This window comes from Ciconia boyciana, chromosome 13 (genome assembly GCF_034638445.1).
Source record: "Ciconia boyciana chromosome 13, ASM3463844v1, whole genome shotgun sequence".
NCBI classification, from domain to species: domain Eukaryota; kingdom Metazoa; phylum Chordata; class Aves; order Ciconiiformes; family Ciconiidae; genus Ciconia; species Ciconia boyciana.
The window spans coordinates 10,842,199-10,869,516 of NC_132946.1; the positions used below are offsets into that span (position 1 = coordinate 10,842,199).

The 27,318-nt window shown below is 42.3% G+C and overlaps 1 protein-coding gene and 1 long non-coding RNA gene across 10 annotated transcripts in view; one reads left to right on the forward strand and one right to left on the reverse strand.

Moving 5' to 3' along the window:
• The window catches only part of ABCC6 (ATP binding cassette subfamily C member 6), a 31,036-nt gene extending 4,875 nt beyond the window's left edge, over positions 1-26,161 (forward strand). For 2 of the 9 annotated variants that reach the window (XM_072878565.1, XM_072878566.1), the window contains 26 exons: positions 232-293; positions 1,083-1,214; positions 1,809-2,021; positions 2,902-3,079; positions 3,510-3,671; positions 5,269-5,361; positions 5,922-6,125; positions 6,745-6,891; positions 7,630-7,717; positions 8,019-8,088; positions 9,137-9,263; positions 9,735-9,911; positions 10,335-10,502; positions 12,556-12,739; positions 13,220-13,283; positions 13,814-13,931; positions 15,072-15,279; positions 16,367-16,677; positions 17,428-17,627; positions 18,321-18,447; positions 19,038-19,139; positions 19,887-20,033; positions 20,588-20,746; positions 20,988-21,154; positions 21,616-21,810; positions 22,937-26,158. In XM_072878565.1, coding sequence (XP_072734666.1) covers positions 232-293; positions 1,083-1,214; positions 1,809-2,021; positions 2,902-3,079; positions 3,510-3,671; positions 5,269-5,361; positions 5,922-6,125; positions 6,745-6,891; positions 7,630-7,717; positions 8,019-8,088; positions 9,137-9,263; positions 9,735-9,911; positions 10,335-10,502; positions 12,556-12,739; positions 13,220-13,283; positions 13,814-13,931; positions 15,072-15,279; positions 16,367-16,677; positions 17,428-17,627; positions 18,321-18,447; positions 19,038-19,139; positions 19,887-20,033; positions 20,588-20,746; positions 20,988-21,154; positions 21,616-21,810; positions 22,937-23,045 — 3,912 coding nt within the window. In that variant the 3' untranslated portion in view covers positions 23,046-26,158. Of the gene's footprint in view, positions 1-231; positions 294-1,082; positions 1,215-1,808; positions 2,022-2,901; positions 3,080-3,509; positions 3,672-5,268; positions 5,362-5,921; positions 6,126-6,744; positions 6,892-7,629; positions 7,718-8,018; positions 8,089-9,136; positions 9,264-9,734; positions 9,912-10,334; positions 10,503-12,555; positions 12,740-13,219; positions 13,284-13,813; positions 13,932-15,071; positions 15,280-16,366; positions 16,678-17,427; positions 17,628-18,320; positions 18,448-18,563; positions 18,982-19,037; positions 19,140-19,886; positions 20,034-20,587; positions 20,747-20,959; positions 21,155-21,615; positions 21,811-22,936 lie in introns of those variants that run through there. The other 7 variants (XR_012045032.1, XR_012045034.1, XR_012045033.1 and 4 more) reach the window with 7 other exon arrangements.
• Positions 131-5,373, reverse strand: LOC140659215 (uncharacterized). Its single transcript, XR_012045037.1, has 5 exons — positions 5,233-5,373; positions 4,906-5,018; positions 1,301-1,467; positions 1,062-1,174; positions 131-289 (listed from the first exon to the last, which is right to left on the reverse strand). It is a non-coding gene; the product is annotated as an uncharacterized lncRNA (long non-coding RNA).
• Positions 26,162-27,318: the final 1,157 nt, after the last annotated feature.

A 27,318-nucleotide genomic window follows, 5' to 3' on the forward strand; every position in this document is an offset into this window, starting at 1 on the left:
GAAGAATGATATTCTTTGTTCCTCCATCTGCGACATTATTCAAAGTCTAATTCTCCAAAGTCTCCCGATCCCATTGATCCTTCACAATACACTTACACTGTCAGTGTCAATGAATGGAGTGTGTGTAACTTTTTGATTGCTTTTCCTGGGGAAGCACAGAAGGGGATTATATTCATCTGACACATGCCCTTTTCTATATATAAATATCACCCATGTTTTTCCTCCCATCAGAATCAGTGTCCAGAAGCCAGCACCTCTTTTCTTTCCAAAATCACATACTGGTGGTTCTCTGGGTAAGAAAGCACAAAAAAAGACGTGGTTTTGCTAGAATATCAGAAAAAAACAGCAGCATAAGAGAGGGTGTAGATGACAGCCAGTAGGAAATATCTCAGCTCCTGAGTTAGCTTATGCAGTAAGGATTTAAATTCTTTCTCTGGGGACTTGAGGTATTCTCACAAGATCAAATTTCGAAAATTTAACTTACTTTTCTCAAAGTAGTTCAAAACACAAATTTGTGATTCTAGATAATTCTCTTCCCCCTTCGAACTACCCTTCCAGTGCCCTCCCAATCTTGAAATAGACCTCAGCAATCTCAAAAGATCACTGTACACCAACCACAGCCGTATCTGCCTGCCAGACCTTCCTGTAACAAATGCTGGGCAAGGGGAAAATAGCAAATGAGGACATTGGGCCAGCCTCCTGCTTAGCGTTCAGAAGTAAAATGATTACATACCTTGGGCCTAATGTCCGCTATGATAAGGCTTCATCTGTGTTTCACTGAGCCACAGAGTAAGTTAAACTGAACTTTGTCCCCACTGCCCAAGACCCAACTCTCAGTATGGACTAGAAATTAGGGCTTACTGGCAAATCCTCATTATGTTGACAGAAGATAGGATAGGAATTGGAAGCAAAACTGCTGTTCCTGAACATTCATATTTATTCTCAGAAAGGGTAGTCCTGAGTAGTGTAAGTCCCCATGTGCTTACTGTGGTGCACTAACTTAAAGCCCATCTGTTCTGAAAACGTTACATGCACAACAAATCCTTCTGCGCTTATCTTACAGCAGTCTGTGTGTTCTCCAGGCTTGTCTGGAAAGGCTGTCAGCAGTCCTTGGGGGTGGATGACTTGTGGCCCGTGAGGAAAGAGGACTCCTCTGAAGAAATTGTTGCCTGGGCTGAGAGAGAGTGGAAGAAGTGTCATAGCAGAACCCAGCAGTGAGTACTTGATCTAGAGAGTGTGTCTCCAGCTCAGCTGGGCAGTTTCTCTCTTGCCTCTAGATGATATAAGGAAATACACTCACAGGTGCTGGTGTGCCATCTCAGAACAGGCTTTAATCTCCTCCATTCCCCACAGAGTGCTAGACAGACTGCTTCAGCACATATTCAGGCTCTGAACATAAGCTCTGCTAGGTGCTTCCTATCTGGACAACAGAATGGTTGAAAGATTCAATCCCACTGAATTACTTGTCTGTTAAACAAGAAGAAGAAAAGGATAGTGTACATAAAATGGTCCAAGTAACGCTCTGCTATGAAAACTTTGGGGTCTTTACTCTTCAGTGAGTGAGCGGTCAGTGAGTGAGTTCCTTTGTGCAAAATCTGAATTTAGGTGTTGAATCTGCTGGAGAACATCCTTTCATTCCTGGAAGCATGGAACTGTAAGTTTTTTGTGAGAGGGATCATTTTTTGATGAGCATTTATACAGGACATGGCATGAGACCCAGTGTGAGATATTTAATGATTTTTTTGAAAGCACAAGATCCCCAAGCTTTCTCCAATTGCAGCTAGCTTTCTCATTGTTTTTTTCTTTAGAAAAATGGAGTCTGCTACATTTAAAAAGGGTCAGAAGAGTGAAACTGGCATAGAAGAAGCTGAAGAGACAGAGGTTCTACTGCAATCAGAGCACAGTCAGAGTGGGCCCTTACTGAAAGCGTTTTGGAGCATGTTTGGAACCTATTTCCTTCTCAGCACTGTCTGCTTAGTTATCTGTGATGTCTTCTTGTTCTCCATCCCAAAGTTACTGAGGTATGTGCATACTTATAGTGCATTTCTATCACATGTACAAGATTGCTGTGTGTATGAGCTCACACAGAGATGTGTATGCCAGCACCCACGGAGGTGGACACACAAACACTTATCTTTTGAAATCTCCTATTGCTGATGAAAAAAAGCTGGATTATCATTTGTGCTACGCCCACAGTCAACTCTCAGTGGAAAAAAAAAACCAAACCACTGTCTAAAGCTGTGCACACTTTCTCCACTGCTGTATTCCAACAGTGGAAAGGACAGGCTGCACTAAGCCTTTGACAACTTTACTAGAACAGGAGTGAGTTATTTGATAGTTCTACATATCATATCATTTGCACAGGCTGTCAGACACTTGCTGTAGTCTTAAGGCTCCATGTTCCATGACTAATTATAAAGAGCACATCTGTGCATCCTACACATCTTAAATAGCTTCTTTAGTCAGCTGACATAATGCTTTGTGTTGGTACAACACAAACCTGCATTACAGTATATTTTCAAGGGCAAAATCACTTCTTAGTCATTAAGATTAAGAGAAGTTCTGGAAATGGCAATGACTTCCTTAGATCGTGGCTCCCAATTTGCATATTTCAGACATATTCATGAAATTCAGGAGCCATCCTTAACACTAAAAATGAAGTCTCCCCTGAGAAGATGCTGAGATCAGAGATTGCTTCAAAACCAAGAGCGGCTAAATGTCAAAAATCAGGATATTATAAGACATAGGATACTCAGCAGTTTTTCCAACTCTTGTGCTATTTTACTGATAAACATCAGCCAGAGAGAATACAGAAAAATCCCTGGTATTTCTGCATTTTTGTGTGTCTGATATTTCATCAGTACTACATGGATTCATCAACATTTTGCTCCTGTCTTGCAGCCTTTTCCTGGCGTTCATTGAAGATCAAGAAGCACCTAGCTGGCATGGTTATTTCTATGCCTTCACTATGTTCCTTTTGGCTTGTCTCCAGACTCTGTTTGAACAACGATATATGTACATGTGTCTTGTTCTGGGGTTGAGACTGAAAACTGCAGTAACAGGGCTTGTGTACAGGAAGGTGAGTCTCTAGCTTCCTTTTCAGCTTCATTTTTTTCTAGCCCTGCATTAGTAGTTACGACATTGTTGGTACATTGTTCTTAACAATATCAGGGGAGATGTTACTAGAAACTAATTTTAGGATGTAATTCTGTGCTATATTTATCTCTGAACAGTATGTGGGAGGTATTTTACTATTTGTTTTTCGGATCTTACCTCTGAAGAAAAAGCCAAGTAAAGGAAAGGGAAAAAAGCAACATAAACTTTCTTATGCTGTAGATTATGGTTGGGGAAAGGAATAAATTCTTCATCCTAAAGTGAAGTCATATATCCCAGGCAACAGTGTGTTTTCAGTACCTGGGATTTGACATTTTCCTGCACTTGTTTTTTTTCTTTCTTTATAAGGAAAAGTTGTTTGATGATGCCTTTCCTTTCTTCTCTACCCTGTCTAGATCCTAGTTATGTCAAATGCATCAAGGAAAGCAGCAACAGTAGGTGAAATTGTTAACCTCATATCTGTTGACGTCCAAAAGCTAATGGATCTGATTATCTATTTTAATGGGACCTGGCTTGCTCCTATTCGGATTATCATCTGCTTTGTCTTCTTGTGGCAGGTAAAATATGATGACAACACTTATCAATCCCTTTCTATTCTAGGTATCAAAGGAAAAAGGAGCTTTCAAAATTCTGCTTAGAGCTTTGCTGGTCTGAATAACCTGAAATTGCCATATTTTTCTTAGCTCTGTAGCATGGTGGATTCACTTTTCTTTTTAGAAGATATTTTTATTGGTATAGAATCCTTACCTGATCCTTCACTTCATCTTCCCACCTGTGTATTCAGCATTCAGTCTCTTTTAGGGAAAAGACCGTGAGTATTGTTATTCTGAGCTGACTGATAAACTTCTGCCTCATATTTTCCTCTGTCACCTCTCTTTTCAACCCAAATGTGGTGGGCCAGTGCAGGCTGAGAGTCCAGTTCCAGCTCCTCAGCACAGTTACAGAACATAAAGGGGAATGGACTGAAATAGCAACTTGACATACCTCATCCTGAAGCCTGATTACCACAAGATCAGTGAAACAGTTTGAAGCAAAGTTATATGATATTCAAAAAGAGTATTGGATACATTGAATTTTATAGGTATCAAGGAGTTTAGCAAGGAGAGAGCAAAACCTGAATTAGAAATAAAGGATGATAATCTAAAAGATCCTTTTTTTCCCCTAAGTCATTGTATGGCATTTTCTCAGCAGGATAAAGCCCTATTTCTTAGTCCCTGTTTTTGGCAGCGCACTAAATGGAAGTATGAGCACTATAGAGACAGTTGATTCCCAGGAGGTTTCCAGAGGCCTTTGAGACCTTCCTTTGCTAACCAGGATGGACTGCGCCTTGTGCCTGGCAGGATACTATGACCTTGGAAAATTAGTAGCCATGCTATAGACTGTTGAAGAATCATCATCCCTTTTCTAGCGATGTTGACAAGCTGAATGTGGTTGCATGTAGTTGGAGCATAATTAACGCTTTGTTTGCTAGTGTTCATAGACCATTTGTGTAGAGAATACTTTTATCTTTCTGTGTATACCAGCACTCACCTCTCTAGCAAACATAAGCCGTCTGTAGAGAGATGTAACTAAATCATGAGAAACGAGCTCTCTATTTTGATACACAAGTCATTATGAACCCTGGTATCCAAGAGCTGTCCCAAGAGTACGTGGCACAGTATAATGCTACCATTTCATCTCACTAGTTGATGTAAATTCAGACAAGCTGGGTTATTTATGCTGCGAGAATAGTTTGTTGAGGGTTTGGGTTTGTTTTTTTAAAAAAAACTGGTTTTGTTTCGGGTTACTTACTTATGCCAGCCAAAAGATGTCCTCCTTAACACATCCAAGGACAGATGGGAAGAAACAGAAATTACTTGAATTGCCAGCATGCTTCTGGATCGCTTTCAGCACTAATCTCATTCCTAAAAGGGAAGCAAATAAATTCAGCAGAGCATGATGACAGGAGTTACCCTGCCTGGAGAGTTAACGATCCACAGTGCTTAGGGAGCACAATTCCCAGGAAAGGCAGAGGCAAGATTAGAGTAAAGCCTTAGCTGTGAGGGATGTTAGGCATAGGTTCAAATAGGAGGGAAGGTGAGCAAAGGGGAATGGAAAATAGTCTTTTCTAGTAATCACCAGAAGTTCTTCCTCTTCTCTTTTCTCTCCTGGCAGCTTCTTGGGCCATCTGCATTGACTTCGATTACTGTATTCCTTTTTCTTTTGCCTCTGAATTTTGTGATCACCAAGAAGAGGAGTCAGTTTCAGGTACATTTTGCTTCATAAAAATTAAGTGGTTTACTGACTTGAAATATGCTAGGATACTACTTTTACATCTAAGCTAAAGGTTGCCATGCTGTTTCAGGAAAGGATCATATGGAACCCAAGGCTACTGATGATTACAGTAGGCATGCATGTTGGGGAAAAAAAAAAGTAGTATTGTACTGAAACATATCACTAACATTCAACATCAAGTGATGGCTTAATATTTATTATTCATGCTGACCATGACTGTCTGAAGGAACATGGGAGGATTCGAAGCTTGCTAAGTTTCTTGAAGTGTAGAGTATGCTCTTGCATGTTCAGTCTTTTACCTTGTTTGCCCACCTTTTCTGTGTTTTTTATGTATTGCCAGTAAAAATAAAGCTCTGAAGATGAAAAGCAAAATATTTCCCAGCCTGGAAGATTCATAAGCAAAACAGTATACACAGATCAACTGCAGGGAAGTTTATTCAGAATTCATAGGCAGGAATAAGGTGTTTTTTCAGAATAATTGCACCGTTAAACATTCAACCTCTTGAATAATATAACTCAAACATTTATTACAGGAGACCCAGATGAAACATAAAGATGAGCGGGCCAAACTCACCAATGCCATTCTCAGCGACATTAAAGTAATCAAACTGTATGGCTGGGAGAAAACCTTCATGGAGAAAGTGCTTGGTATCCGGGAGCAAGAACTTCAGGCCCTAAAAAGATCTCAGATTCTCTTCTCAGCATCTCTAGCTTCTTTCCATTCATCAACTTTCCTGGTGAGTGGTTCACCTTCCTACATAAAACATGTGCTATTATTTCAATTTCTCTTTGTACTCCTATCTGGACAGATTTTTCCTGTGGGACAGCTAAAGATAATGTCTTCCCAGAGGAGTTAGTGGTCTCACAGGAGCTGCTAGGCCCCAGTGGAATCAGCCACACAGACATTTACACTGTCCTAATAGCTCCATGGACAAGTCACCTGGTCTGGCAGTGTGCTCCAGGCAGACTGAGCTTGCTTTGCAAGAACCACCTGGAGACCTCCAGCTAGACAGAGTTCATGGCACAGTCAGTAGCAGCACAAGCCACTTTTGTACTTGCTGTTGCAGCTCAGCCATATGTGTTTTCAATGGGAAATGCCTGTGCTTTCACCTTGCTGTGGTTGCAGCACCAAAACTTCCTTAAAGCAGAACAAATGTCAAATGATCAGACTTGGTTTTGTCACCAATGTGCAAGACCTTTGCCTATGATATTTGCAGGACGGGTACCATGTATATGGGTGATAGCCTGGATTTAACTGAACGGGTTCCGGAGTCTTTAGGAGGGGGCCTGTCACCCTTGAACCATTCTCTTCCCTGTCTGAAGCAAATGGTTTGCTTTTCCTTTGCTCCCTTTCAGATTGCATTTGTCATGTTTGCTGTCTACACACTGGTGGATAACACACACATCCTGGATGCTCAGAAGGCCTTTGTATCTTTAACACTGATCAACATTCTCAACACTGCACACTCCTTCCTGCCGTTCTCCATAAACGCTGCTGTCCAGGTTAATTGCAGGCTATGTTCCTTTTTCTTTAGCCATAAGTGGTTTTTTACATATTACCATGAACAGATAAAGGTAGGGATTTCTTAGGGCTTTGAATGTCAGGGCTAGCTATTTAATGCTATTGTGCAACAGTGAAGTGCAAGGAGTTGCAGCTAAAGGCACGCTGTAGTATTGTTTTTCAGAAAGGCTCCATATATTGACAAAATAGTCACCAAGAACAACTCTTAAGTCTTTTGGGACCTATCACAACGACCATTAGATCTCAGAGGTGCTTTCAGTTCTGTTTCTAATCACAGAAATCAGAATAGGTGGAGCAAAATCTCCAGGGGAGATCAGTGGAAACCCCGCTAGCCCAGGCCAGAGAGAAAAGCAAGTCATTGTCCAGTAAGAAATGGGGAAATTGCACTTCCCTCTGGCACCCCAAGACGACTGTCACAACTCTTCATATACAGAAGCAAACACTGGAAAGATTGCAGGATGAATTGGAGAAAAAAAGCACCAATTTCCATGTGTGAATTGAAGAGAAAACATAACGAATAATGTGGGTTTTTGCTAAGCTGAGTGGAAATAAAGGCAGTTAACATAAGGAAGAGCTGCATTTGTCCATCTAAGCCTACAGTATCTGCAACATAGCACCTAGTCGACATTCTAAGTGGGTCTTCAAGTTGAGTTTTCACTTTGGGTTTTAGCTTCCTTTCTATTTTAAATCTTATTCTTTTGTGTGCTGCTTCATTTCAGGCCAAAGTTTCTTTAAACCGCTTAGCAGCTTTTCTGAATCTGGAAGAACTGAATCCTGAGAGCTCAAGCAGAAACACTTCTGACTGTGGTAAGCTTTTGTGTTAGCATTGTTGTCTTATAAGAGGAGTAGCTTCCGTTGTTCAACTTCCACTCTTAGGGTGCCTACCATACTCAAGAGCGAAGAATGTTTGCCCCTTACTGTCACTTTATCTCTCAGGCCTATTTATTGCTAACAATGAAATCTAATGTGGTAATTAACCCCTTCTTTTCATACTTAAGGTTCATTTTATGTAATATAAATACACAGTGAAACATAAAATCACATAAATAGGGATGTTTCTGTACCTACCTTTGAATTTATAAGTGTTCTATTTCTCCTCATATTTTAGTACAGGCAAGTATCACCATAAGAAATGGGACTTTTTGCTGGAGCAAAGAAACTTCTCCTTGTCTTAGAAGGTACAGATTTACCCTCAGTTATCTCAATTCTGTAGGTCAGGGTGGATGCTGAATAAACTAATTCCTTAGGGCCTAAGTGAAACCAGTGTGAAATATGCCAGGACGTTAGGACGAGAGGAAATGGCCTCAAGTTGCGTCAGGAGAGGTTTAGATTGGATATTAGGAAAAATTTCTTTACTGAAAGGGTGGTCAAACATTGGAAGAGGCTGCCCAGAGAGGTGGTGGAGTCACCATCCCTAGAGGAGTTAAAAAAATGTGTAGATGTGGCACTTCGGGACATGGTTTAGTAGGCATGGAGGTGTTGGGTTGACAGTTGGACTAGATGATCCTAGAGGTCTTTTCCAACCTTAATGATTCTATGATTATATGATTCTATATCTAGAGGCTTCTGAGTTTGCTTCATATTTAACATTGAATTCTGAAAATTATAAAGTCAGACAAAACATAATCTTCCTTTTATGCTTGGGAGCACATAAATGGGAAGGTGCCTGTATCTGGGTGTTGCCTTAATACATGGAGACTGCTTTCTTTACTCAAATTTTCTTGTCAAAATATGAAATTACAGTAATTTAAGTTAAAAAAGTAGAATTGATGGTATGCAGATATTACATATGACTGCATCACTACATGCTTATTTCAAAAGGCATTGCAGTTTTAGAGAAGAAACAGTGTTGAAAAGTTCTGATGTTCAGGAACGTTTTATATCCAGTGCTTTGGGCAGGTCTATCTCCAGAGGGGGACCTGGGTCTTGGATCTGGGTTTGAAACTCAGATGGGGATGTTGATGAAGACTTTCTGGTTGGAGGTGTCTTTGAAGGGATGACTCCTGTTCTGCTGGAAAAAGTCAGCATGACAGGAAGTGTAACCCTGTGCAACTGAGCATGAAATTGAGATTGACCCTGAGAGTTGACCCTGTGCAACTCAAGCATGAAATTAGGGGGTTTAGTTGGTACATTTTTATTGCTAGAAGACAATAGCAAGAATTTTGGTCATTTTCTTTTCAGAAAGTGTATCTAAAAGGTGGTAAGAGACTAATCTTTTCTCTATAGGATAGATCTTACTGTGCCCCAAGGCTCCTTGCTTGCTGTAGTTGGCCAGGTGGGTGCTGGAAAGTCCTCCTTGCTGTCAGCGTTACTTGGTGAGCTGGAGAAGATGGATGGCTGCGTGACCATGAAGGTAAATTTTCCCCTGAGCATTTGCTTCCAATTAAGCTGTCTTCAGGAACAGTAAGGTATTAACCAAGGCATCAGGTACTTGATGAAAACCCATTTACTGCTGAATTTTAACAAAGGCTGTATATAGCAGCCCGCATTTAATTATCTGAAGGTGCTTAAGACCTCTTGGATGAGCCTGGCCCTTGGGAATAGGAACTGGAACAGGACTTCAAAGATCCAGTTCCATTTCCCACTCTGACAGTGAGCTGAAGTGGCATTGTGGTAAATGACGTCACGTACTTGTACCTGTTTCCTCCTCTATAAGATAACGAAAGTGCAGACTCATATTTTGCAAAGCCCTCTGAGACCTGTCAATGGTGATGATCATTCCAGATTTCTATAAAGCTAACTGGAAGAGTTCTTCAAAGATGGGTTCCCACAGTGTCAACTTGAGCTGATGAAAAACATGGTTAACACTCTTCCATTTTTATAGGGCACCACAGCTTACGTCCCCCAGCAAGCTTGGATACAAAATGCTTCAGTGGAAGATAATATTCTCTTTGGGAAAGAGATGGATGAAACATGGTTCAGCAGAGTGATAGATGCTTGTGCACTGCAACCTGATTTGGAGAGCTTCCCTGCAGGGCAGAAGAGTGAAATAGGAGAGAAGGTACTGGCTTAGGTTTATATTTTGGCCAACTTTTCCATGAGTAGCTACAACTTTGGGTGTCCTGTTAAAAACACCTACAAAAGGACTAAACTTGTAGGAGGCAGGTGCTCAGTAATTTCTGAAAAGTCGCGCCATGATTTAACAGCGTCTGAAGCCCACCTCCTGACAGTTAACCTAATCAGAGATATGAGAGATGCTTAAAACAAAAATCAACAAATCCAGGTCGTTCCTGGGTCCTCTTTTGCAGGAGAGTGGAGTTGCTCAAGAGAATCTGCCTCTGCATCTCAAGAGCCCTATTTGGAGGGAGGGAAAGAAGCACTGATTTAAAAATAAGCAAGTCATAAAACCTCAGTGTTAAATGGAGCCAACAGCTGGCAAATATGCTGTAGCTTTGGAATAAACAGTGTCAATACATTTTTACAGGGAATAAATATATCTGGAGGGCAGAAGCAAAGAGTGAACCTTGCTCGTGCCATATACCAGAAGGCTTCGATTTACCTTCTAGATGACCCCCTCTCAGCTGTTGATGCCCATGTTGGACAGTACATTTTTGAATGTGTTCTTGGACGCAACGGCTTACTGAAGGACAAGGTGTGTTATAAATCCTGAACTGTAAAAGATTGCAAAATGTATCTCATTATCAGGGCCCTTGAAACATTTCCAGTAAGGTGGGTTACTCACTTTATCAAAGGCTCCCAAATTCCTTTTTGCTAGTGGCAGCAGGTACTGCCGTTAACAACAATAGAAGTGGAATAGGTAGCCTCTGCAGTCCACACAACACATGGCAGTCCTGCAGTGAATCTCACCTAGGAGGTGGAAGACTGAAAAGTTAGGTTCTCCTGAAAGACTGTCTTTATCCTCATGCAAACCACATGCCTAGTTCCAGCCTTACTTCTACAGCAAGTCTATAGTTCTTTGGTCTTCCGTCGACATTATCCTTCTCCCTTTTTGAGATTTACTTTCAGTATAGTTAGGAAGAGCTGTCCGATCTCTTCCAGGTTGTTGTATCTTATTATAATGTCTAATCCCATCATTTTTTAATAGTTCAGTGGCACCTTTACAGTTCTCATCACCCAAATGGTCATCACAAACTTCAGTCTTAAAACCCATCTTAAACACTTCTCTTCCATTCTTTTTTGCACTGGTTGTGGTTTGTTATTCCTTGGTATTTCTCTGTTGTCAATCAGTCTGGATAATAAATGTGGTTACATGAGAAGGAATGCTAGGGCAGCTCTATTTGTTTCATGGTATAAATTGCCTACAAATACCTGATTCAATTTCAGGTTTGTCATGGTTTAAACCCAGTCAGCAACTAAGCACCACACAGCTGCTCACTCACCCTCCCCCCCGCCCTGGTGAGTGACTTTATCTCAACCCATGGGTTTGTTTTTTTTTTTTTAAAGACAGTTTAATAGGATAGCAGAGGAAGAGAAAGTAATAATAATTATATTATAAAAGAATATACAAAACAAGTGATGCACAATGCAATTGCTCACCACCCACTGACCAATGCCCAGCCCATCCCCAGGCAGCAATCGCTGCCCCCCCGCCAACTCCCCCCAGTTTCTATACTGAGCATGAGGCCATATGGTATGGAATAGCCCTTTGGGCAGTTGGGGTCAGCTGTCCTGGCTGTGCCCCCTCCCAGCTTCTTGTGCGCCTGGCAGAGCAGGGGAAGCTGAAAAGTCCTTGACCAGTGTAAACACCGCTTAGCAACAACCAAAACATCAGTGTGTTATCAACATTGTTCTCATACTAAATCCAAAACACAGCACTATAGCAGCTACTAGGAATAAAATTAACTCCATCCCAGCCGAAACCAGGACAACATTGTAGAAGGAAAATGGGTAATTTCTTTCATTAGAAAGTCCAATTAAAACAGACACGTCTGATTACAAATACCTTTCTCTTCACGTGTAGATTGGTTGCAAGTATCAGAATGTAATTATTGTATTGAAACATAGAAAGACTGGCAAAGAAGGAAGGTGTCAGACTTAAGCAGTACTCAAAGGGCTTGATTGTGTATTAGAAATATATAACATGCCGATTTGTTATCTAGGGAAAAATTACTTTTCTTACGTCCTTTCCTACATGTAATTATCTGTGCAAATATGCTCAGAAATTTAAATGAAAAGGAGCTGCACTCAACTCCATTCAGGGTGATGAAGTTTTCAGGCACAAATTTGATTCTGAAATATTGATATCAGTGACAATAAATGTGACATACGCTTCAGTTAACATCATTCTACTTAAGAGCTTCAGCCTGAGGGGAATCAACAACATGGAACTGGTCAGTGAGCCAAGCAAAAGGTCCTCCTACACACAGGGTGCCAGCCTCGGTCTTCAGGCTTCAGTTCCCATCCTCACTCTTTTATGCTGTGTGTGACACAAAGCAAATTGATTCACCCCTCCGCTCCCAAGTTCTGCACTTTCAAAATGGGCACAAAGCTGCGCTGCAAAGATAAACTTCATCAAAGAGACAGGCAGAAGTGATAGGAATAAACAACAAAAATATCTCCAAGTTAGTAAAAACCATAGCTCACACTGAGTACATGTCTTTCTTCAGAAGACAGCTGACTGCAAGAGCTTGAGTGAGCAGGGAAACACCAGAACAGTTGTAACTGTTCCCTCTTTATTCAAGCAGACTCGTGTGCTGGTGACTCACACAATCAACATTTTGCCTCAAGTGGACAACATTGTTTTGCTGGTGGATGGAACGATCTCAGAATTTGGTTCCTATCAAGAACTTTTACAGAGAAATGGGGCCTTTGCAGAATTTCTTCATTCACACATTACTGCAGAAGAGAAGGCAGGCACTGGTTTTCCAGGTAACCCAAATGAGTTGGAATCATTCTTCCTAGGTCTATCAGTCAATTGTTTCCTTAATATTAACATTAAAGAACTGGGGGGAAGGGGGAGTCAGCTACTGTTCACAGTTGGGAAGAGGGAAAAGGGAATAAAACTGTGAAAGACAGTCTTACACTTGTTCTGTTATGGACATTTAAAGCAGAGAGCCAATCACAGTAAGCCGTCACTTTGTGTGGGGAAAAATATGCCTGTCAAATTAGCTGACTCATCACCTCAAAATTGGTTCTTGAATAAACAGTTCCATCTTAGTAGACAACAATCATGCAGTAAACAGAATTACTCACTATATGTGCTATTCTTCAAGCCTCACCTTCATACTTCTACCCTTAGAAACAATTCTTTGTAATTAATCTTTCCTCCATATTACCAGTTTCTCAAAAGCTATACAGGACAAAACGGGATTCTAAAGCATTTAGGAAAAAAACCCATTTATTTCACAGCTATAGGAGACACCAAAGGCACCATCACCTCTAGAAGTGGTCCATCACAGGAGAAGCTCTTTAGGTAAGCTTAAAGCTGTCTTGAACACTGAAGAATTTGCTCCAAAAGCCCATACAAACCTACATGGAGGCTCTGAGTATGATACAGGCTTGGGATTGATCCAAATTTGATTGGGGGAATTAATAATAAGAGCAAAGAAGCAAAACTCAAGAATAGGTAAGAAATTGCTCTTGAATGTGGATGTTGACTAACATTTTCTCTATATTTCACAAGGAGCCAGAATTTGTTCCAGAGCTCATGTACAAGGCATGTTGATACGTTTGCTTGCTGTTCACTTTCCAGTGGGGCTGTAAGGTCTGACTCATTTCAAACCAGCCACAGCTGGTGAATGCTTAAAGCCTCTGTTTGTTAATAGCTTGACAGAGCCCAGCCCCTGTGATAAATATGGACAATGGTTGGGGTCACTCTGGACGACCCCAAAAACTGCCGCCCTCAAAACAGGCATGAATATAGGGGTAGATGGGTAAGGAGATCCAGCTTTAAAATACTCTTTGCCTTTACTAAAAATTGAAAGGTTTTTTTTCTTTATGAAGTGACAATTCAGTCAAATCTGCTATTGGAAGGGAGACCATTCCTGTAAGTCAAGACTGTACCACTGCTGCAGCCACCAAAGGAAGATTAACCAAGGGAGAGAAAACTCAGCATGGCAGGGTAAGCACAGCACCTTCCTGTAAAGGCAAAGACACAAACCATGGGTTTATTACTGACCCACTCATGGCAGGTGGGTCAGCTCACTGCCTAAGTTAAACCAGTGCAACTCCAGGGAAGTCAGCTGAGCTGTACAAGTTTGCCCTATAGTTGAGGCAAAGTCATTTCAGCATTATCTTACATAGCACCTTCTGTGCAAACTATCTGCCTGGATGCCCCGATCTAAGCACTGGTTCCAAAATAGGAATAATGCAGGTACATTACAGAGAGCACATTATGGAAATGAGAGGGGGGGGGGAAATTATGACCACTTGAGGAGAGAGATCCTGATTCAAGAGTTGACCTGAAGGGGGAAAGCGTGCTGAGGCAATCAGCGTGAGGTGGTGGTAAGGGGCAGAAGAGGACAGATTACAAGGAACTTGCAATCTTGAGTCTGTCCACAAACTTTTAAGGCTGGTGGGAAGGGGCAAAGAGGCACATTACTCTTCTCATCTTGCCCAAGGGAAACACCTCAAAAGGCTGAGGCAAGGAGGGTACTGTGAAAGGAAAGAAGCAGATGTGGGGTTCCAGCTAGGAGGAGTCAGGCATGGATGAGGTGTGTATTTAGGGCACGTGGTAGCAGCAGTAAAACATGGGAAGGAAACAAATACCTGAGGCTACACACTGGTACTGAGAAGAGACGAGAGTAAGAAGTCTGACACCCCCAGAGGGGGCCTGCTGTTCCCCTAGGGAAGCACAGTATTAGCCACACTGGGATTCTCCTCACCTCTGCCGATCAACAGTTACACAAACAGTCAGCGGGATACATGATAGTTCTCACTCACACCGACAACAAGTGAAAACCACTGCCTGGCATAAGGAAAGCTTTACGTGCATTCCAGCAGTAACATGAGCCTATTGCAATAACGTTCATCAGTTGATAATAGTCACTCATTAACACCATGGATTTATTTAAGTATGGCTTCATTATTCATCCATGAAGAAAACAAAAAAAGAATTAACATGGTTGCTATGGCCCATGACGTATAACCGAGTAGGTATGCCATAATAAATAATTCCTTCTTTCGGAGCTGCTTTTCCTTGCTAACAAGCTTGGTCCTCCCAACCTCTCCTCCTATTTTTCCCCCCCTTGTTTTGCTCTAGGTTAATACTTCAATTTATGCAGCCTACCTGAAGGCAACAGGCTTACCACTATGTGTGTACATCATTCTGTTGTTCACGTGTCAGCAAGCCGTATCATTTTCTCGTGGTTACTGGCTCAGCATGTGGACAGATGACCCTGTTCACAACGGGACACAGCAGCACACAGAGCTGAGAGTTGGAGTCTTCGGTGCACTAGGAGTCGTTCAAGGTTCATTTAACTTGCTCACCTAATTCTTTTCTGTATTTCCATCTCCCTTTCCCATATCCAGGATGTTTTCTCAGAATATAAACAAGTGCATACCCATGGGCTCTTAGCCTCCTGGGTTTTTGGCACCAGCCCTAGAGGTTTGGCATGGGACCTAAAACTACAGGCTCTGACGCACAGAGAGGATTTCTAAGGGATCTGAACAATATTTCCAGTGTTGCTGCCTGAAATTCTCCTTCATGGTATGCTAGAAGTGTTCTCCTGTGCCTTTCAGCAGACCACGATGAATAGTGATTCCTCTATATTTCCTGCTGGAACTAAATGACTTGAGCCCCTAAAGCATTCAGCAATGGAAGAACTACAACATCCTTATTTTACTGTCCTGCCCCCTTGTATCCAACATCTTCTGCATATCTTTCCTCCTCTTATCCTTTTCCATTCCTCCAATATAAATTAATCATATCAAAGCGCAAGCGGTGGCTCTTTTCCATGCTGAATTAAATCTTGGTTTAGGTCTTTTGAGTGTAAAGAGAGAGAAAAAAAGGAAGTTGTAGAATTCTACATTTCTTTAAATCTTTCTCTTTAAAAATGGCCACAATTCTTTCGGTCACTCTTTAAAAAAATCACTTGTTTTAGGACAGAAATCCAATCTGGAAAAATCTCAGCCCAAGTGACAAAAGATTGAGAAAGCTTTGAACAAGTTGAAAAGAGTGGGAAGGGTTGGGTGCCCTTCTGTGATAACAGTGAACCTGTAAGGCAGGAAACCTTAGACTTTGAGTAATTCAAAGTAATTCCAGTCAAGCTCATTTTGTGAAGAATAAATAATTTGTCCTATGTGTTCAAGATGCTGAATCCGTGGCTTCCATCAAACTTGCTTAGAAGGTCTTCCGCCCCTCTGTAACTACCCTACGGAAAGAGTCATTTACCCTGCAACTCTGAGGCTTGGCTTAATTGCTACCAAAGACAAAGTCAGCTCCTTTCACTAGTATAGCATTCACAGTACTAAGTGAAAATAATGATCTCGCAAAGGGGAAATCCAAGGTGAGTTTGTTCAGACCTAGTAATAATTATTATTCTTTTTATATTACAGCCCTTGGCAGATTTGCCTCCACAGCAGCAGTCCTTCTAGGTGGCGTGTTAGCATCACACAAGCTCTTTCTGCAGTTGCTGAGGAATGTTGCTAGATCCCCAATGGTCTTCTTTGAGCAAACACCCATTGGAAACTTGCTGAACTGCTTCTCCAGAGAAATGGATGCTATTGATTCTGTCATCCCTGACAAGCTGAAGTCCTTGCTGGGATTCTTGTTCAACTTGCTAGAGATCTACCTTGTGATTATAGTGGCTACACCAAGAGCAGCAATGGCCATAGTGCCCTTGACTGTTCTTTATGCTGCATTCCAGGTAGGAGCTTATAGAGATACACAAACAGGAGAGGCTGAAGCAGCATGAGTGTGTCCCAGCAGAGAGCCTCCTTCCATTTCTTAGGAGCAGAGACATGCAGAAACTAGTTTCATCATCTTGAATTGCATCTGAACAGGAGTAATGTCAGTGGCTCTTCCCACATCACCTCAGCCTTTCAAAGCACCCCAGAGACCTCACAAAGAGGCTTGTGCTTTTCTGATGTCCAGATCAAATCCTACCTAGAGCAATACTCCTTGTCTCCATTAGTGTAAAGGCAATCATATTAAGACCAAAAGCATTTTTCCTTTCCTCCAGAATTCCCACGCTACTTTTTAATATATCCATGTATGCCATGCAGCTCTCCCATTGGGCTCTGAAACCTCAAATGCTTTGCTAGCTAAGCCTGACCATGAGGGAAGGGCAAGTAAGGGTGCAAGTATGCCTCTGTTCTCTATCAAGCAAAGGGCTGGTCTACAGGAGAAAGTACACGTGAGTTTAGAGGCTTTGTGAGTTCAGAGGACCCTGGCTTCTTTGCATTAACTAACCATGGGGTTATTCCTAATGAAGATAGGACAGGCAGAAATGCTACCTCACCTTTTAAGGACATCTCCTACCTGCACATTTGGTTTTATAACACTAGGACAGTACGTACCATTGCACTTGTGGAGCCCTTCCCAAATTTTTTGTGGAGCACCTCCATGGAGGTCTAAACCTTCTAATCACTTCCCCTTCCGTTTTCCTTTGTGCCAGCATTTCTATGTCATCACCTCCTGCCAGCTAAGACGCATAGAGGCTGCCAGCAGGTCACCCATCTACTCCCACATTTCAGAAACGTTCCAAGGGAGCAGCGTGATCCGTGCTTACAAGGACCAGGAGAGGTTTATTTTGAAGAGCAATTTTTTAGTGAATGGGAATCAGCGAATATGCTTCCCTGGAGCAGTTGCTGACAGGTACAAATCTGCAGTGTAAAGAAAATGATAGTTTATTCCCATGGCCTTGGTGAGTGGACATGGCTGCTCTTGGGGCTTGGGTGGAGGTACACAGAAGATGAGACAGTGGTGCACAGTGTTTTGGGGGTAGGATAGCCTCTTTCGTTATCACTCACACTGCACCCCTCTCTGGCAACGTGCCTCTCACACAACCAATATGTTCCTATCTCTGTTGTATGGCTAGACACACACATGCTGACACACAGCTAGAGGTATCACTTGGTGTCCAAAATGCAGGAAGCTGTAGTACATGCCTGGTGAGGCCCATCATCGCATAACAGAGCACATGAGGCCTGTGGTGGATGCAGAACCCATCAGACAATGAGCCATCAGCCACCAGTCATGAAACAAGTGAGGAGTACCAGAAAGAGTGAGAGATGTTAGACCAGCTCATCCAAGAAGCTGTGTGCTGGCTGCTCTCATCCAGCAGGCCTTGGAGAAAATCCTAACAGAGACCATAAGCCAACCAGTTTGGACAGACTGGAGCCGTTAATGAGCTACAGGGTGGCTGGGTAAGAGCAACCAGGGCATGACAAGAGCTTTGTTGAGCACCCTGTACCCAAGCAGCTCCACAAGTGTTTTGCAACACAAGATGCTGTTGAGAGAAAGGAAGAGGGCACCCAGCAACAGCCCTGTACTCTCCTCCTCTTGCAGGTGGCTTGCTACAAACCTGGAGTTTCTAGGCAATGGCATCGTCTTGTTTGCAGCACTGTTTGCAGCAATGGGCAGAACACATCTTAGTCCAGGAACTGCTGGCTTCTCCATTGCATACGCTCTTCAGGTAACTCAGCATTGAAGTAGTACTATGCTTGCCTTTCATCAAAAGCAACTTGCATTTTAATTTCTGCTACCATTTTAATTTCTAAGAAATTATGAACTATTTCTGTGGCTTTCTAGATGCCTTTTACCAAACCCTGCTGTCACTTCTGAAACCCAGAGCATCTGGAGCACATGGCCCCTTAGAGAGAATGAACCTGATAAACATACGTACCAGTTATCTTCGTCCTCCTGCATCTGAACTCATACTTAAATCACAGCATGCTCTGAGCAACTGAAGCATGGTCTTCAGCGTCTGTCTTACCTGCTTGTAGACTAGTTACACAGCAACCTGAGAAATAGTCACACTATCTTTCAGCACCCAAGTCAGTAGCATTTCATTCTCTATATGGGGGGAGCTGGCTACGCTCTTTAAACATAGCTTCACAAACTTTCACAAGCATCTGTGGTTATTTTTTAGCCTTTTAAGGGATGATTTATCAAGTAATTAGCTGATGAGGAGGTCTTAAACACTAAGACAAAGTACCAGGTATGTCACAAGCACAGGTCAAGACTTATTTTATCTGCCCAAATGCTTCTGTTTCTTTCTGCTAGATAACTGGTGTTCTGAACTGGATGGTGCGCTCCTGGACAGAAATAGAGAACAACATTGTTTCTGTGGAGAGAGTGAGAGAATACGTGAGGACTCCTAAGGAGGTAGCTAACCAACTATTGACCTTACCAGCAGAGGTGAACACCTCTGCAAACTAAATGAGTAACTTTTCTGTTCCAGCTGGACAAACCCCTAGTTTTCCCCCTCTAAAAGGCCAGTTATGTTTCCTTTAAAGAACTGCAGCATTTGGGTTTTATCCAAGTGACTAGGCTTGTTTTATAACCTCTGATCATCATTATTTCCTTAAGAGAGTTAAGCATTGGATTGCCATTAAAATAGCTTCAGTTGGTAACACTCATGGAATGAGCTGTATTTTCTGCCCATATTTGGAGTATGTATTTATTGCGCGAGTTCAGATGCAACTCTCTGATAACTGATGGCTGCTAGATAGCCTTTTAGCCACTAAAAGCCTCCAATGCAATATTTTTTTTCTGTAATCATTAAAATTATTTATCCATATGCTGACCTGAGATCCTACTAAAGGAGACTTTCACAGTCCTGTTTACAGGGGCATATAAATCTTTTTTATTGAACCACTCATAATGTCAGAACTCTGACATGCAAACAAATGTTTATCCCCATTTTCAGTTAAGATGATTGGCATCTTTGCACAACGTAAAAAGTCAACATTCGCAATATGAAAGTTAGAGACCTTTTTCTCTTTTGGAAACAGAAAACAGATCAGGGCAATTTGGCACAGATGTCTTCATAAGCATCCCATTTCAGTATGGCCACTTGATTTGGTAATTTAAATCGGCTTCATACGTTGCTGTTTGTTTTCATCGATTTAGGCACCCTGGACTGTGAATGGCAAACGTCAAGGTAAAGTTTGGCTCACTGAAGGAAGAATTGAATTTAGAAACTATAGTTTGCGATACAGGCCAAATTTGGAGTTAGCACTGAAGCATGTCAATCTAACCATCAATGGGCAAGAGAAGGTAAGCAAAGCCACTTGTTTCAGAAGAGCTACAAAGTGTGAACAGTGCTTTGCAGTGATCAGATCTGGGCAAATACAGTCCCTGCCCTACACCAACGTAACTTGTCAGCGTGAAAGCTGCAGTGAGGTATGAGCCCTTCTCCATCTATCACACTGCACACCTCTTCTAGTACAAAGTAGTGTTCCAGGATTGCTGCATACCCTATACATTCTTCTGAGTGAAATATTTCACAGAGGGTTAGCAGACTTACAGCAAAGGAATTTGACTTTTTAAATCTAGTGCCACATCAAGGCCTCGTTCTAGCTGCTAAGTCTTGTAGTTATTCTTCCCATCAAAGCCTTTCAAGATTCCTTTTCATACAAAACAATTACAAATTATAAATTATTCCCTTTAAGAACGTATTGCTAGACGACATGAATCTTGAACAGCCCTGAAGATTTGATCCATGCAAAGCTGTCTCTCTTCAAAAGGCCAAGAGGAACTACATGACAGGTCTGTCCAACTGTGGAAAGTGATCAACATCAAAACCAAAAGCTTTCCATTGCACTTTACAGATTGGTGTAACTGGAAGAACAGGAGCTGGGAAATCTACCCTTGCTGTGGGATTGCTGCGATTAGTGGAAGCTGCAGAAGGAGCGATCCTAATTGATGGACTAGATATTGCTCAACTAGGTCTCCATGACCTTAGAACCAAGATAACTGTCATTCCCCAGGTACGAAATTAATTTCCAAGATGCTTCAGCAGTGTTGTAAGTCTTAACACCTAGGAAGGTTTTATAAAGGTTCTGTGAGAGGAGACACATTCAGAAATTTAAAAGTTGGAAATAACCTCTATGCCATGCTCGTCTCCCATTCAATATAACATTAGCCACAGATTTGCACCCAGCAGCGAAAAGTGGAGAGCTCATTTTTATAATTCATTTCAGGAGTTGTTTGTACTGTTTCTGTGCTCAGGATCCAGTTTTGTTTTCTGGCTCTCTAAGAATGAATCTCGACCCATTAAACCGATACACTGATGCAGACATCTGGACAGCTTTGGAACTGACTCAGCTCAAGAACTTTGTTGCAGATTTGCCAGATCAGTTGGAATATAAATGCACTGACCAAGGGGAAAACCTAAGGTACCTTATCTGCAGAAAGACAGGGGCAGGGCAGTGCCAGCCTGTGGGCTAGGAGAACATAGAGCTAGTGGGACAAGGAGTCTAATTCATTAAAAAAAAAAAAAAAGTGCCCAGACAGCAAATGCTGCATTATTGTCCTGTTTAGCAGCATTAAATCAAATCATAAGACAGCTACTGGAAGACCTTTGAGACTTAATCATTGTGGTGGCTTGTGTTTGTGCAGTACTTAAAACACTGGAATCCTGTTCTAAGTGCAGATCTCCTGGGTGCTATAGTAATACACTCCCTTCATTTCCTTAGGTTGTTTCATGCTGTTACCTGCAGTGCCACCAGCCTCAATCACCCTTTCAGGGAAGGGGAACAATCACCTTTTCATTACTATTTTCAAATTAATCACATATTCTGACCCCAGGGAAAAGTGACTACTGCTCTCAGTTTACCATCCCTCTTCTTACTTGCAGCACTGGTCAGAAACAGCTGGTTTGTCTGGCCAGAGCACTTCTTCGGAAAGCCAAAATCCTCATTCTAGATGAGGCCACAGCAGCAGTAGATTTAGAAACTGATCTTCAGATTCAGTCCACCCTGAGGGCTCAGTTCAAAGACAGCACAGTGTTAACAATAGCTCACCGGATAAAGACCATCATGGACTGCGACAGGTAATATCTTCAGCCACTTTCCTAAGGAGGAAGGAAGACACAGGCAACTTGTGTGAACTAGACAAACCACAGAGTATTAGTGAACAATTTCATTTCTGTCCTTTTCTTGTTTAACCCTCAAAGCTTTGCTGGAGAGATTGCAGGAGCTATCTGAGATCAGCTAGGCACCAATAGGTTAATCGAAGATAATTGTCGTGGTTTAGCCCCAGCTGGGAACTAAGCACCACGCAGCTGCTCACTCACTCCCCCCTGGTGGGATGGGGGAGAGAATCAGAAGAGCAAAAGTAAGAAAACTCAAGGGTTGAGATAAAGACAGTTTCATAGGTAAAGCAAAAGCCACGCACGCAAGCAAAGCAAAGCAAAGCAAGGAATTCATTCACTCCTTCCCATGGGCAGGCAGGTGTTCAGCCATCTCCAGGAAAGCAGGGCTCCATCATGTCTAATGGTTACTTGGGCAGACAAACGCCATCACTCCAAATGTCCCCCCTTCCTCCTTCTTCCCCAGCTTTATATACTGAGCATGACGTCATGTGGTATGGAATAGCCCTTTGGGCAGTTGGGGTCAGCTGTCCTGGCTGTGTCCCCTCCCAGCTTCTTGTGCACCTGGCAGAGCATGGGAAGCTGAAAAGTCCTTGACTAATGCAGCAACAACTAAAACATCTCTGTATTATCAACACTGTTTTCAGCACAAATCCAAAACATAGCCCCATACCAGCCACTATAGAGAAAATTAACTCTATCTCAGCTGAAACCAGGACAATAATTTATTTCCACATGACACGTTTCATGCTGTATCTTACCCCTTTTTCCCCCCACTGACAGTGAAACCACGGCTACAGATCTTTACTTCATCTTAAAATCGTGAAGCTAAAACACACGTTCACAAATCTTACTCCAGTCTCAGTTGCCACAAAACTCTCCTTCCACAGACTCAGTACTTGAATAGTCACTCATCAGACACCTATTTCTATCCCACAGCTGTTTCCCAGCTGAAAAGCTGCTGGAAAGCTTGGTTGAATAACAAGCAAGTACTGAAATTTATATTTCAGAAATAAGTAGAAATAACTAAGTTTATTACAGCTGCTGGTGTATCCCCAAGCTTACACTTCTGTTTTAATGTTCACAGGATTTTAGTCTTGGAAAATGGTTGGATAGCCGAATTTGATACTCCGGAACACTTAATAGCTCAGAAGGGACTGTTCTACAGACTAATGGAAGAATCAGGCCTTGCATGACTCACTCATGGAGTATACCATAATGCCACCGCTATCAGGAATAATTGATCTCGTAATTGAGTTATCTTGGTTTCACTCTAAAATGCCTGACATTCAACCAAATCTTGTTTGAGCTATAACCGCAGTGAGTAGATGAAAAGGGATGACTTGGGATAGACATTATTTCCATAGGAAACACAGCAATTCCATTTTCATTATGTTTCCAGATACCACAACCTCACTCTTCTGCTGAAAATGAGCCAGTGAGAATTTAACTGCCTTGTTGCTTTCATGGTATAAAAGCAAACAAGCCAAAAGAAAGAGACCACAGCATTTCCGATTTATACTATAAATAGAGCCCAAATATACTGCCATACTTAAAGATTACACAGATTTTATCTAAAAGCCAACCAGATTTTATGGACAGCAAACAAGAATTTAACTGGTAGCAAGCAAACTTAACTGTTTACAGCTTGTCGCAAGTTCCAGGCAGAACAAATTTAGTCTTTTGCCAATGTCTTAAGGACTGCTCACCTGAGTGCTGTTCTTACACAGATATGGTGGACTCCAAGGCAGCGAGCAGCTGGATCTAGTCACCCAAAGTGCACAAACACGGGGGAGTAGGGAAGAGGAAGTGGGATGCCACTAAGCACGAGAGCATACGGCTGCCTGCAGGCTGCCTCTTGTTGCAGCTGGGGATCAGATCCACTCCATCTCCTTCCGTGTCAGCTTTGGAGGGGCCCTGAGTGAATCATGCTGCGCAGAGGGCTAACAGACTGCCTGGAGGAAGAGAGCCAGCTTAGACACGGGCTCACTGATGCAGGAGAGAGTAACTTGGCTGGGAGTGGGCAGCAGAACATCATTCCTTCTGCTTGAAGGCTTGGAGCAGCCCTGCTGCCAAATGCCAGTTGGTCACAGTGGAGCATGTCCAAACACCAACGCCAACATTTCCGAAGTGAATGTGGCCACAAGGAATTTGTGTGGTGGAAAGTGTTCTCCTCTGATCCCTGCAGCATGGCAGTCTGGCAGATGGGGAAAGCAGCAGGGACTCCCCCGTTGACCTGGTAGTTCATTCCTGGTTTTCTTCTTGACTGCAAGTTCACCTCCTGCACGTGCCACCCTGGCACCGCAGAGCCTCTGGCATGGTCATCTTTCAGATGGTACTTAAACCAAAACAGCAGCTGAAAGCAAAGCCTTCCTGGGCTTCCTGCAGTGCCAAGGAGCTGTGGTCAGAGCTGTCCCCAAGCCTCTCCTCAGGAATTGCAACGAGAATGTGACAAACAAATCACACTGTGAGATACTGCTGCTTACTGTGACTTTTGTTAAAGCACTTCATTTTCTAGAAAGCTGAAATAAAAATAGAATCAAAGTGTTGAAATGGCTCTCTTCAGTAAGCTAAAGTAAATATAGTATAAAAAGGAGTAATGAGGGAGGGGATAGGAGAGTTCAAACTGGGAAGAGTCAACCCAGACCTGCAAAACCCCACAGTTTCTTCTCCAACAGCTGTTCAGTAGCCTCTCCACCACGTTAAGAGCAGTTAACAGTTTCTGCTGGACAAGTGCCTAAGATATCCAAGTCCAATGCCTGCTGCCATACTGATACTCAAATACCAGGAAAGAGGCAGTTTTTTCCCTCTACTTTCTCCAAACCTAACTCAAGGGCAGAGACAAAAAAACCCTCAAACAGATATAAGTTATGAGCACTCTAAAGGTTTATCAATGGATCTCAAAACCAGGAGCATTTAGAACTAGCGAGATATAAGTTAGGTGTTTTTCTTAAGTGAGGTCAAAGAGAAACAGAAGTACCCATGTTGCTGGATAATTCTGAAACAGACATCTTTTAGCATACCATAATCTCCCATATAAACATCTTTTAAATGCTCACTTTCCGTTCCTAAGTTGGTAACAAAGGGAGAAGGCAACAGAAGGCGAAAATAATAAAAACATACTTTCACACTGGTAATCTTTGAAAGGGCGCAGTTTTGCTGTTGGCTTGCACAAAGTTGGCAAGCAAAAATACCATCAGCTTTCACACGTCAAGCTGTGCTGAAAGGGCAAAAGAAAAGGGATTCCCAAAATTACATGTGACAAAAAAAACGTGTTTCAGATGAGCCAGAGTCCCCAACTTTATGTCCAAGTGGTCCTGTAAGTGAGTGAGAAATCGGGAGCTCAAGTTTCACAAAAAAGGTAATAGTCATCACAAGGAAGTGATCTGGAAGTTGGTTAAAGCAAAATATATAAAGGAGTTAATACTTGGAGATACCATCCTCTCTTGAAAATCTGGTTTAAGGGACAGAAAGCAGTGTTTAAAAGGACAGGTCTGCTGGGTCTTTACAAAGGTACTTCTTCCCAGGTTAGACTATTTGAATTACAGAATTAGCCCAGGAGGTAACTACAGCAGGCTCAGAACTATGCTAACAGCCCATTTCATAAGTTGCTCTGAATAAATTTTAAATATTAAGAAAGAAAAGTCTGTCCAACACCTCCAGTAATCTGAATGTCTAGAGCTGATGAAGAGGAGCACCTGGACTTGCCCTGTCTACACTTTTGCAGCATTAATTTTTAACAGCTATTGTGCAGCATTAAGTGCAACATACACAGAGCAGCTGTGTTTAGCTCAGTGTTACCTACCCACCCAAGCCCAAATAAAATCCACTAATCTAAAGAGGGTTTATTGACATCTCAGTGGCTTTCCAACTCTATTTTTCCCTTTGGAGCAAAACAAGTGTTTCAGTCTAGGTCCAGTAGGGACTTTAGAGAAAAAACAAGTTTTTACCTAGACCACAGCAAGAACACACGATGTCCCCGCCTTTCTGTGGGAGAACCCATATTTCCAACCACCCTCTTGGCTGGGCAGGGCGAGCTGTGTTCCTGCCTGAGGCAGGCTGCGGCTAGGTGGCCAGGCCAGGCCACTGGCAATGGAGGCAGAACCCAGAGCAGGGGGCTTGGGAGCTAGCAGGCATCGTCGCGATGCAGCCCCTGGGAGACACCCCAGCCCAGCCAGCCCGAGCAGCTACTCGTGGCAGTGCTTCATCCTCACAAAGCCACCTGCTCCGCCAGTTGAGCCAGTATAGGACTCCCATGCAATCGTATGAAATGAGGTCAAGAGTTTAATTAGTGCTATAAAATTTTCACTGTTCCAGTTGTCTGTCCAATCTGGACATCAAGAGTTAGGGCTTTCAATTCCAAGTTAGTTTACTTCCCCCCCCCCTTTCGTTTTTCCTCCTCGTTTAAGGCTATCTCAAAGTGAGAGCACAGCATACACAGGAGAGAAAAACAACCTTAAAAAACAAAAAAAAATTCTTGTCCTATGATTCCAAGTCTAAGGTAGTACCAAAATTGCCAAATAGGAATGAAGGTGTCGTGCATCGATTTACAAACTGCACGTTTGGCATGAACTCGGTGTAAGTCACGCTCCTAGTTCCCTAGATGGTCACAATATGCACAGGAATGCCAAAATGTTAAAGGCATCGGTGACCCAGAGCACAACTGTTTCTGTGCTACATTGCGGTTGAACCACTAAAGGCTATCTTCAGAGATGCCTCAAGACAGGGCTCTGTTTTACAGAAGTAGCTGTATTCACACACATGAAGAACTAGGGTGTTATTTGCAAGTCTCCTGAAAATTCTGAGCTGTTTTTTCAGCAGAATCAGCTCTTCCAGATGTGAGAGATCTTCCATGTTGCAGCAAATAATGTTAGCCAGGAAGTATCAACACGCACTGAAATCCGATACAGTAAATTCAACAGTTTTCTTTTACTCTTTTGTAAATATTAACATGTTTATAATGAATATGTTAACATTTATGATTATTACCACCACCAGCTCTAGCTTCCCCTGGGCTGCAGTGGCACACACAGTATTGCTGTAAGACAGAAGATACAGCACAGCAGGGGCTGAACTGGTTTCACAGATCCTTAATGTTTTAATGAACAGATCAGAACAAAATGGTTCCGAGAGAAAGAAAAGAGCTTTGCTTTGAAAGATAAGGGTCTTTGCAAGGAGTGGAAGAAATGGTCCATAGAGCAAAGAGCATGGAATGAGCTGAAGAGAGGCAGAGCCTTTCTCTAGGTAAGAGTAAAGATGCTAAGTCTGGCCACTTACTTTCAGGCCTGACAGGTATTTGGCAAATTTTTCACAAAATACACATAAATAGCCAGCAATGCAGCTAAATAAGGTTTCCATTTTTTCTGCTGATCTAAACGAAATTAATTGTGCCATCTTTATCAAAAAAAGAAGAAAAAAAAAAAGAAGAGGAAAACCACGGAGCTAGGCTTCCACATGCTCTATGGGAAG